The sequence below is a fragment of the Petromyzon marinus genome, chromosome 70, assembly GCF_048934315.1.
Source record: "Petromyzon marinus isolate PM22_M1 ecotype Great Lakes invasive population chromosome 70, UKy_Petmar_22M1.pri1.0, whole genome shotgun sequence".
Classification (NCBI taxonomy): Eukaryota; Metazoa; Chordata; class Hyperoartia; order Petromyzontiformes; family Petromyzontidae; genus Petromyzon; species Petromyzon marinus.
The window spans coordinates 425,130-437,937 of NC_133736.1; the positions used below are offsets into that span (position 1 = coordinate 425,130).

Below are 12,808 nucleotides of genomic sequence, written 5' to 3' on the forward strand. Positions count from 1 at the left end.
CGCCCAGTCGCTCACTAACTCACCCACGCACTCACCCACCCACTTTCACCCACACTCACACACTCACCCACCCGCTCGCTCGCTCGGCCGCTCACTCACTCACTCGCTCTACCACTCACCCACTCTCGCCCACTAACTCACCCACGCACTCACCCACCCACTTTCACCCACACTCACACATTCACTCACCCACCCGCTCGCCTGCTCACTCACCCACTCGCTCAACCACTCACCCACTCTCGCCCACAGTCGCTCAATAACTCACCCACGCACTCACCCACTCACCTTCACCCACACTCACACACTCACTCACCCACCCGCCGGCTCGCTCGCCCGCTCACTCACTCACCCACTCGCTCTACCACTCACCCATCCTCGCCCACAGTCGCTCAATAACTCACCCACGCACTCACCCACTCACCTTCACCCACACTCACACACTCACTCACCCACCCGCTCGCCCGCACACCCGCTCGCTCGCCCGCTCACACACCCACTCGCTCAACCACTCACCCACTCTCGCCCACAGTCGCTCACTAACTCACCCACGCACTCACCCACCCACATTCACCCACACTCACCCACCCACTCACTCGCCCACACACCCACCGACTCACCCACTTGCTGGCTTACCCACGCACTGACTCACCCACACACTCACTCACGTATTAACGTACTCGCTCACTCACCCGCTCATTTCATCTCTAACTCGCTCACACGTCCACTCCTTAACCTGCCCGCTTGCTCACACGGCCAATCCACTCACCCACCCACTCTCACCCACACTCGCACACTCACCCATCCACTTACTCACTCACACACCCACTTACTCACCCTCGCACGCACTCACGTATTAGCCTACTCAAAAACAAAGCTCCAACCTTGCTCACTCTTCATTAACGTACTCGCTCACCCACTCTGACCCACACTCGCATACAACCGCCGTTCGCCACTAAGTGGTGCTGATGTCACCACGGCGCTTGTGCCAGGCTAGGTGCACGCCGAGGCCACGTGAAGTGTCAAACGCCCGCCGGCAGTAGGTCACGTGGGCAAACCCCGTGACCTCCTGACTGAGATGAGTGGCCGATGCACCACCTGTGCCCCCTACTGTGCCAATTTGTTGGGTTTTAGCCGCCCAGCGCTCCGCTCGTTGTTGTGAGCGTCGCTCCTCCGCCCTCCGTTGTTGTTGTTGGAGGGCGGCTGCCTCCAACTGCCCAGTAGCGCCCTTCACGAGCCTCCTCCACAGAGGCCGATCTTGACCACCGCTGGTACCGGTCATCGGCAAGTCCACTCAGCTCCACGTCCTCCTGTACCACGTCACTCCATCTCTTCTCTAGCCCGTGCCGCGCCCGTTTAGCCCCCTCTATCCCGCCGAACAAAAGCTGTTCAGCCATGCGGTGGCTGGGCATGCGGGCTACATGGCCCAGCCAACGCAGCCTTGCCTGCCGGAGGAGCTCACCGATGGGACTTTGTCCAGATCTCGCACACTCGCACACTCACCCACTCGCTCGCCCGCTCACCCACACACACACTCACTCAAGAAAACAAAGATCTCTCCGTACAGTCTTGAACAGATTTTGGAGGGCTCTGCATCCACATCAGCAGCCCGTAAGAAAGAACAAGTGGGTTAGCGGGGTGATTCGGAGTGAGCGGGGTGAATCGGAGTGAATAGGAGTGAGTGGAGTGAATAGGAGTGAGCGGCGTGAATCGGAGTGAATAGGAGTGAATAGGAGTGAGCAGGGTGAATAGAAGTGAATAGGGTGAATCGGAGTGAGCGGGGTGAATCGGAGTGAATAGGAGTGAGTGGGGTGAGAATCGGAGTCAATCGGAGTGAGTGGGGTGAATCGGAGTGAATAGGAGTGAGCGGGGTGAATCGGAGTGAGCGGGGTGAATCGGAGTGAATAGGAGTGGGGTGAGAATCGGAGTGAATCGGAGTGAGTGGGGTGAATCGGAGTGAATAGGAGTGATCGGGGTGAATAGGAGTGATCGGGGTGAGAATCGGAGTGAATCGGAGCGAGCGGGGTGAGAATCGGAGTGAATAGGAGTGAGTGGGGTGAATAGGAGTGAGCGGGGTGAATCGGAGTGAGCGGGGTGAGAATCGGAGTGAATCGGAGTGAGCGGGGTGAATCTGAGTGAGCGGGGTGAGAATCGGAGTGAATAGGAGTGAGCGGGGTGAGAATCGGAGTGAGCGGGGTGAGAATCTGAGTGAGCGGGGTGAGAATCTGAGTGAGCGGGGTGAGAATAGGAGTGAGCGGGGTGAGAATCGGAGTGAGCGGGGTGAGAATCTGAGTGAGCGGGGTGAGAATCGGAGTGAGCGGGGTGAGAATCGGAGTGAATAGGAGTGGGGTGAATCTGAGTGAGCGGGGTGAGCGGGTTGCAGCGGGGTGAATCGCCGGATCGCGAACGCGGCTAGCTCGTGATGATGTATGTGAGCGCGCGAGGTGTGGCGTGGTGTCGCAGACGGGTGGGGAGATGGGGGGGGCAGACGTTTCACAACAACGAACCTCTTCAATCTTCTCTTCAATCTTCTTCACTTGCCCCTCGTTCATGCTTCTGCGGCGATGCGAACGCACGCAGGCACACGCACGCACGCGCAACCGGTGATTAAGACGATCGTGAGCGCCATTATCGATGTAGTCAACAGCAGTGACTTAATTAATGCAAGCAACGCCTATTGATAACGCAACACGTTAAATTCCAATCGTCTGCGTTGTTAATCAATGCGCATTGTTGTAGAATTTCAACCATAGACTCAGCACTGCCCATAGACTCAGCACTGCCCCATAGACTCAACACTGCCCCATAGACTCAACACTGCCCATAGACTTAACACTGCACCATAGACTCAACACTGCACCGTAGACTCAGCACTGCCCCATAGACTCAGCACTGCCCATATACTCAGCACTGCACCATAGACTCAGCACTGCACCATAGACTCAGCACTGCCCATAGACTCGGCACTGCCCATAGACTCAGCACTGCACCATAGACTCAGCACTGCACCATAGACTCAGCACTGCACCATAGACTAAGCACTGCCCATAGACTCAGCACTGCACCATAGACTCAGCACTGAACCATATGACTCAGCACTGCACCGTAGACTCAGCACTGCACCATAGACTCAGCACTGCCCCATAGACTCAACACTGCCCATAGACTTAACACTTCACCATAGACTCAACACTGCACCATAGACTCAGCACTGCACCGTAGACTCAGCACTGCCCATAGACTCAGCACTGCCCATAGACTCAGCACTGCCCATAGACTCAGCACGGCCCATAGACTCAGCACTGCCCCGTAGACTCAGCACTGCCCCGTAGACTCAGCACTGCCCCATAGACTCAGCACTGCACCATAGACTCAGCACTGCCCCAGCACTGAACCATATGACTCAGCACTGCACCGTAGACTCAGCACTGCACCATAGACTCAGCACTGCCCCATAGACTCAACACTGCCCATAGACTTAACACTTCACCATAGACTCAACACTGCACCATAGACTCAGCACTGCACCGTAGACTCAGCACTGCCCATAGACTCAGCACTGCCCATAGACTCAGCACTGCCCATAGACTCAGCACGGCCCATAGACTCAGCACTGCCCCGTAGACTCAGCACTGCCCCGTAGACTCAGCACTGCCCCATAGACTCAGCACTGCACCATAGACTCAGCACTGCCCCACAGACTCAACACTGCACCATAGACTCACCACTGCACCATAGACTCAGCACTGCACCACAGACTCAGCACTGCACCATAGACTCAGCACTGCACCATAGACTTAGCACTGCACCATAGACTCAGCACTGCCCATAGACTCAGCACTGCACCACAGACTCAGCACTGCCCCATAGACTCAGCACTGCCCCATAGACTCAGCACTGCACCATAGACTCAACACTGCCCATAGACTCAACACTGCACCATAGACTCAACAATGCACCATAGACTCAGCACTGTACCATAGACTCAACACTGCACCACAGACTCAACACTGCACCACAGACTCAACACTGCATCACAGACTCAGCACTGCACCGTAGACTCAGCACTGCACCGTAGACTCAGCACTGCACCACAGACTCAGCACTGCACCACAGACTCAGCACTGCCCCATAGACTCAGCACTGCACCATAGACACAGCCCTGCACCATAGACTCAGCACTGCCCATAGACTCAGCACTGCACCATAGACTCAGCACTGCCCCATAGACTCAGCACTGCCCCATAGACTCAGCACTGCCCCATAGACTCAGCACTGCCCCATAGACTCAGCACTGCACCATAGACTCAGCACTGCCCCATAGACTCAGCACTGCCCATAGACTCAGCACTGCACCATAGACTCAGCACTGCCCCATAGACTCAGCACTGCACCATAGACTCAGCACTGCCCCATAGACTCAGCACTGCCCATAGACTCAGCACTGCACCATAGACTCAGCACTGCACCATAGACTCAGCACTGCCCCATAGACTCAGCACTGCACCATAGACACAGCCCTGCACCATAGACTCAACACTGCACCATAGACTCAGCACTGCACCGTAGACTCAGCACTGCCCATAGACTCAGCACTGCCCATAGACTCAGCACTGCCCATAGACTCAGCACGGCCCATAGACTCAGCACTGCCCCGTAGACTCAGCACTGCCCCGTAGACTCAGCACTGCACCATAGACTCAGCACTGCCCCATAGACTCAGCACTGCCCATAGACTCAGCACTGCACCATAGACTCAGCACTGCACCATAGACTCAGCACTGCCCCATAGACTCAGCACTGCACCATTGACTCAGCACTGCCCCATAGACTCAGCACTGCCCCATAGACTCAGCACTGCACCACAGACTCAGCACTGCACCACAGACTCAGCACTGCCCCATAGACTCAGCACTGCACCATAGACTCAACACTGCACCATAGACTCAGCACTGCACCATAGACTCAGCACTGCCCCATAGACTCGGCACTGCACCGTAGAATCAAAACTGCCCATAGACTCAGCACTGCCCATGGACTCAGCACTGCACCACAGACTCAGCACTGCTGCATAGACTCAGCACTGCCCCATAGACTCAGCACTGCACCATAGACTCAGCACTGCCCATAGACTCAGCACTGCCCATAGACTCAGCACTGCCCATAGACTCAGCACTGCCCATAGACTCAGCACTGCCCATAGACTCAGCACTGCCCAGACTCAACACTGCCCCGTAGACTCAGCACTGCACCGTAGACTCAGCACTGCACCGTAGACTCAGCACTGCCCCATAGACTCAGCACTGCACCGTAGACTCAGCACTGCACCGTAGACTCAGCACTGCACCGTAGACTCAGCACTGCCCCATAGACTCAGCACTGCCCAAAGACTCAACACTGCACCATAGACTCAGCACTGCACCATAGACTCAGCACTGCACCATAGACTCAGCACTGCCCATAGACTCAACACTGCCCATAGACTCAACACTGCACCATAGACACAGCACTGCCCATAGAATCAGCACTGCCCATATACTCAGCACTGCCCATTCACTCAGCACTGCACCATAGACTCAGCACTGCCCATAGACTCAGCACTGCACCATAGACTCAGCACTGCCCATAGACTCCGCACTGCCCATAGACTCAGCACTGCCCATAGACTCAGCACTGCACCATAGACTCAGCAAGGCACCATAGACTCAGCACTGCACCATAGACTCAGCACTGCACCATAGACTCAGCACTGCCCATAGACTCAACACTGCCCATAGACTCAGCACTGCCCATAGACTCAGCACTGCACCGTAGACTCAGCACTGCACCGTAGACTCAGCACTGCCCCGTAGACTCAGCACTGCCCAGTAGACTCAGCACTGCCCAAAGACTCAACACTGCACCATAGACTCAGCACTGCATCATAGACTCAGCACTGCACCATGGACTCAGCACTGCACCGTAGACTCAGCACTGCACCATAGACTCAGCACTGCCCCATAGACTCAGCACTGCCCCATAGACTCAGCACTGCCCAAAGACTCAACACTGCACCATAGACTCAGCACTGCACCATAGACTCAGCACTGCACCATAGACTCAGCACTGCCCATAGACTCAACACTGCCCATAGACTCAACACTGCACCATAGACACAGCACTGCCCATAGACTCAGCACTGCCCATAGAATCAGCACTGCCCATAGACTCAGCACTGCACCATAGACTCAGCACTGCCCATAGACTCAGCACTGCACCATAGACTCAACACTGCCAATAGACTCAGCACTGCCCATAGACTCCACACTGCCCATAGACTCAGCACTGCCCGTAGACTCAGCACTGCACCATAGACTCAGCACTGCACCATAGACTCAGCACTGCACCATAGACTCAGCACTGCCCATAGACTCAACACTGCCCATAGACTCAGCACTGCACCGTAGACTCAGCACTGCACCGTAGACTCAGCACTGCACCGTAGACTCAGCACTGCCCCGTAGACTCAGCACTGCCCATAGACTCAACACTGCACCGTAGACTCAGCACTGCACCGTAGACTCAGCACTGCCCCGTAGACTCAGCACTGCCCCGTAGACTCAGCACTGCCCAAAGACTCAACACTGCACCATAGACTCAGCACTGCACCATAGACTCAGCACTGCCGCATAGACTCAGCACTGCACATAGACTCAGCACTGCACCGTAGACTCAGCACTGCACTATAGACTCAGCACTGCACTATAGACTCGGCACTGCACCATAGACTCAGCACTGCACATAGACTCAGCACTGCACCGTAGACTCAGCACTGCCCCATACTCAGTACTGCCCCATAGACTCAGCACTGCCTAAAGACTCAACACTGCACCATAGACACAGCACTGCCCATAGACTCAGCACTGCCCATAGACTCAGCACTGCACTATATACTCAGCACTGCACCATAGACTCAGCACTGACCATAGACTCAGCACTGCACCATAGACTCAGCACTGCCCAAAGACTCAGCACTGCACTATAGACTCAGCACTGCACCATACACTCAGCACTGCACCATAGACTCAACACTGCCCATAGACTCAGCACTGCCCATAGACTCAACACTGCCCATAGACTCAGCACTGCACCATAGACTCAGCACTGCACCATAGACTCAACACTGCCAATAGACTCAGCACTGCCCATAGACTCAGCACTGCACCATAGACTCAGCACTGCACCATAGACTCAGCACTGCACCATAGACTCAGCACTGCCCCATACTCAACACTGCACCATAGACACAGCACTGCCCATAGACTCAGCACTGCCCATAGACTCAGCACTGCACTATAGACTCAGCACTGACCATAGACTCAGCACTGCACCATAGACTCAGCACTGCCCAAAGACTCAGCACTGCACCATAGACTCAGCACTGCACCATAGACTCAGCACTGCACCATAGACTCAGCACTGCACCATAGACTCAGCACTGCCCCATAGACTCAGCACTGCCCATAGACTCAACACTGCCCATAGACTCAGCACTGCACCATAGACTCAACACTGCCAATAGACTCAGCACTGCCCATAGACTCAGCACTGCACCATAGACTCAGCACTGCACCATAGACTCAGCACTGCACAAAGACTCAGCACTGCCCATAGACTCAGCACTGCCCATAGACTCAGCACTGACCAGAGACTCAGCACTGCACCGTAGACTCAGCACTGCACCATAGACTCAGCACTGCACCATAGACTCAACATACACACACACATAGCACAGTTGGCTACGTACGGTGCGAAAGAAGGTTCAACACACACACAGATATAGCGCGGTTGGCCACGTACGGTGCAAACCAAGTTCAACACATGTACAGACAAGAAGACGAGAGCAACACGAGAGCAACGCGAGAGCAACACGTAGCAGCCTCATGTGGCGAGGGCGTTTTCTCTGCTGGACGGGGCGCCGCGTCTCAAGCTCACCCAATAGTCGTCAGGTTGCCCCAGACGGCTGCAACACACGAAAAACAAAACGAGAGGGAGAGAGAGAAGGCACGGTTTTAGTCAAGGACAATCAAAGCAGATCACCCCTTCCCACCGCCCCCCCCCGCACAGCCTGCACACACCGCTGGGGCAAGCGACGTCAGTGACCAAAGCGTGAACGCAGCGACGTATGCGTGATCGTCGCTTATCGGGGGCACCGCGCGCTTATCCGGCCGATCGCTACATTCGTCCGGCGGTCCCGGGGGCCGATCCGGCGAAACCGCTCCAAAAGGCCGCCGCAGCAGTAACCAGGTCCGGCGATCGGCACCACCGTGGATAGCGTGCGATACAAATAAAGAGCAAAGCAGCCGCGCTCGATTTGAGCGTTAAATGACGTTAAAAGGGACTCCTTCACTTCTGGCTGTCGCCTGACGCGGCTGGTTGTAATTACTGGCGAAACGACGTACTCGGGATTGTAAACGTTGTGGCTTGGCTCTCCGACACACAGGTGAGTGCGGTGCTCGTGACGAATTGGCACGTTCTGTTTACGTGATAACCTTCACTAGTTGGCTGTGTCGGGTGGCGGTGGTGGTGGTGGGTTTAACTACACAACATTTATATATTAATACGTGATCTAACCCAAAGCACCTGCATTATGGATGATATTGGTCGCGAAAGCCTGCTACATGTTCAACCCCTCTACTTACGAACGAGTCCGTGTTTCGTGTACACGCAGTACAAGATGTTTGGAATCGAAAGGAGTAAAGTTGGGAGTTATGAACAAATCGACTTATGAACAGACCTTTGTGACATAGCGCGTTCGTAAGTATAGGGACTCCTATGCAGAGCCTTCGAGATTGGAGTGGTAAGTACAGGAAACGGCAAATACCGTAAAATTCTAAGGGAAGATGCCTATGTTTGTCTATTTTTCTGTTTATTTACGCGAATTTCAGATAATAAACACATTTAAAACACAAAATAACCATATATACACATAACCATCTGAAAACATGTCATGCAATAATGTGCAAAAATCATGATGATGTAGTGATTATCCGGCTTTTTTTTAATTCAGTACCCCCTCCTGCCCCTGATGCCACTGGATTAATTGGCGATCTAAAAATCAGAATCTGTATTAATACTGCAAGAGGAATCCGACGAGCTACAAAGCTCTTTGCTCACAGATGTCCCAGTCAGGGGCCACAGAGCAAGTAAGAACGTTGCAACAACACAATTACAAAAAACACACGATCGTAGCGCAAAGTGCGATAAAGGTAAACACAATCACCCAGACACAAACAACTACAGTAAAACCTTGGATTGCGAGTAACTTGGTCTGCGAGTGTTTTGCAAGACGAGCAAATTTTTTTCAAATAAATATTAATTTGATAAACGTGCGAGGATCTTGCAATACGAGTAGTGTTAACGTGCACACGCTTTGTACCGCCGAGCGTCACGTGATCACACAACCGATACGCGAGTGCTTTGATATACGAGTGCTTTGGATGACAAATACGTTTCCGGAACGAATTATGCTCGCGATCCCAAGGTTTTACGTCACTAAACAATCCCCCATCCAAACCAGGCAAAGCCCCACCGAGGCATTAAATTATTGGCCACCACGAGTGACGGCTCAACAAAAGTGGCCACCATAAATCAATTGGACCATTTATTAGCAGTCGAAAATAATCTCAATGATCTCAACGCGTGACTGTTGGATTCTATACGTGGAGGGGTAAACCCGGAGGACCCGGAGAACAAAAATCCACGCGACCACGGGGAGAGAGTGAGAGAGAGACGCAGACTGCAAATATACAGCAGCAGCAGCAGGCATCGTCAGGATCTAACCCACGACCTCCTGCACACCAGGCGAGGTAGTTAACATCTCCTAGCCACCGTGATGATGATGAGAGAGACGCAGACTCCACATATACAGCAGCAGCAGGCGTCAGGGTCTAACCCACGACATCCTGTATACCAAGCAAGGTAGTTAACATCTCCTAGCCACCGTTATGATGATGAGAGAGACACGCAGACTCCACATATACAGCAGCAGCAGGCATCGTCAGGGTCGAACCCACGACCTCCTGTATACCAGGCGAGGTAGTTAACATCTCCTAGCCACCGTTATGATGATGAGAGAGAGAGACACGCAGACTGCAAATATACAGCAGCAGCAGGCGTCAGGGTCTAACCTACGACATCCTGTATACCAGGCGAGGTAGTTAACATCTCCTAGCCACCGTTATGATGATGAGATACGCAGACTGCAAATATACAGCAGCAGCAGGCGTCAGGGTCTAACCCACGACATCCTGTATACCAGGCGAGGTAGTTAACATCTCCTAGCCACCGTTATGATGAGAGAGAGAGACGCAGACTGCAAATATACAGCAGCAGCAGCAGGCATCGTCAGGGTCGAACCCACGACCTCCTGTATACCAGGCGAGGTAGTTAACATCTCCTAGCCAACGTTATGATGATGGTGAGAGAGACACGCAGACTCCACATATACAGCAGCAACAGGCATCAGAGTCGAACCCACGACCTCCTGTACACCAGGCGAGGTAGTTAACATCTCCTAGCCACCGTTATGATGAGAGAGACACGCAGATTGCAAATATACAGCAGCAGCAGGCGTCAGGGTCGAACCCACGACCTCCTGTATACCGGGCGATGTAGTTAACATCACCTAGCCACCGTTAAGATGAGAGAGACGCAGACTCCAAATATACAGCAGCAGCAGGCATCGTCAGGGTCGCGTTCGAACCCACATCCTCTTGGTAGGCGAGGTAGTTAACATCTCCTAGTCACCGTGATGATGATGAGAGAGAGACACACAAACTACAAATATACAGCAGCAGGCATCGTCAGGGTCGGGATAGAACCCACGACCTCCTGTATACCAGGCGAGGTAGTCAACATCTCCTAGCCACCGTGATGATGAGAGAGACACACAAACTACAAATATACAGCAGCAGCAGCAGGCATCGTCAGGGTCGGGATGGAACCCAGACCTCCTGTATACCAGGCGAGGTAGTTAACATCTCCTAGCCACGGTGGTGATGACAGAGAGACACACAAACTCCACATATACAGCAGCAGCAGGCGTCAGGGTCACGATCGAACCCACGACCTCCTGTGTATTGACAAATAAACCAAAATTTGCCCGTATTGAAACGGCTGTATGGATGTGAAAACTCTTATTTCGCCGTACAAGAATACGACATGAACCCCATGGGGGGGGTGGGGGTGACAACTACGCAGCTCAGTGTAACGTGCCTTATTACACCTTGCAAATAAAACTAAACACATTATAAAGGTGTTATATATGTTCGGTTTCGGTTCAAATACTCACAGACAATGTAGGCCACTAACGCTAGAAGCACCAACACCTTCATAGCCCTGTGGTGTCCAGAACAATTTAACAAATTTACCATAATCCGGACATTAAGCGCCGCGTTTGTGAGTTACACTTTGCGCGTTAAGTAATTGTCGCTCTGCGTTTGAAGTTTACGGTACGAGACCCACTCCTAAACTCTCCACCTTCACCCTCCGGGCCGCTCGCAACCCCGTAAGCCTCGGCCTACAGCGCACTTTCCTAGAAGGCCCTTACCGACCGGGGCGTCACAAAGCCGGCAGGGCCACCCCAAGCCTAGCCGACGGTGGAGGGTGGGGGGTTAGGACCGTAGCGAAAGTCTGAGGGGATTTTTTTTTGTTTAAACAGTTTTTAATTCAACAAGAGACGAGCGCCGAGAGATAACAAAGCGCCGTCCTTGGCGGTCGTAGAATGCCACTAAAGTCCGCAAAGTTTTAAATTTGCTCTAATTAATTATCGGTTATAAGCAGAGGGGAGGGGGAATTACGCGGCGTGACGTCACCCGAGTGGAGCGCGAGTCACGTGGCGCGCCCCTAATTTGCATACCATGGAGGCGGCTGGACAATGACGTCGTTGTTGGTCGAACGAGTCGATTCCGCGCATTCGACTCGCTAGTTGGATCGTCGATTCTTCGATTCCACGACTTTCTATGGAACCGGTTCCCCATCTCTTAACATTGATTATTATTGACTTTCTATGGGAACCGGTTCCCTATCTCTTAACATTGCCCCATTGACTTTCTATGGGAACCGGTTCCCTATCTCTTAAAATTTCCCCATTGACTTTCTATGGGAACCGGTTCCCCATCTCTTAACATTGCCCCATTGACTTTCTATGGGAACCGGTTCCCCACCTCAAAACATTGCCCATTGACTTTCTATGGGAACCGGTTCCCCATCTCTTAACATTGTCCCATTGACTTTCTATGGGAACCGGTTCCCCACCTCAAAACATTGCCCATTGACTTTCTATGGGAACCGGTTCCCCATCTCTTAACATTGCCCCATTGACTTTCTATGGGAACCGGTTCCCCACCTTTTTACATTGCCCATTGACTTTCTATGGGAACCGGTTCCCCATCTCTTAACATTGTCCGATTGACTTTCTATGGGAACCGGTTCCTCAACTCTTAACATTGATATTCTTGGTTCTTTCGATAAAGTCACATTGAAGGGAAACAATAAAATAATAAAATATATATAAAACAATTACATTCTCAACGTGACTTTACCGAAAGAACCAAGAACATGAATCACTGCAGTCACGAAAGCTTTAAATAAAAATTTATTGCTCATTGATTTCTATGGAAATCGTTTCCCTATCAATACACGGGGCAATGAGGCTTGGTAGATCACACCAGCAGAGTGTGTGGACTAATCTCCATCTGTTCCATCTCACTCCCTCCTACAGCAGAGTGTGTGGACTAATCTCCATCTGTTCCATCTCACTTATACAGCA

The 12,808-nt window shown here is 52.7% G+C and overlaps 1 protein-coding gene across 1 annotated transcript in view; it reads right to left on the minus strand.

Moving 5' to 3' along the window:
• Positions 1-11,873, minus strand: part of LOC142906751 (UDP-glucuronic acid decarboxylase 1-like) — a 38,645-nt gene extending 26,772 nt beyond the window's left edge. The window contains exons 1-3 of the mRNA XM_076055165.1: positions 11,330-11,873; positions 7,972-7,999; positions 2,505-2,553 (exon numbers count right to left, since the gene is read on the minus strand). Coding sequence (XP_075911280.1) covers positions 2,505-2,553; positions 7,972-7,999; positions 11,330-11,411 — 159 coding nt within the window. The 5' untranslated portion in view covers positions 11,412-11,873. The remainder of the gene's footprint in view (positions 1-2,504; positions 2,554-7,971; positions 8,000-11,329) is intronic.
• Between the last annotated feature and the right edge of the window lie 935 nt (positions 11,874-12,808).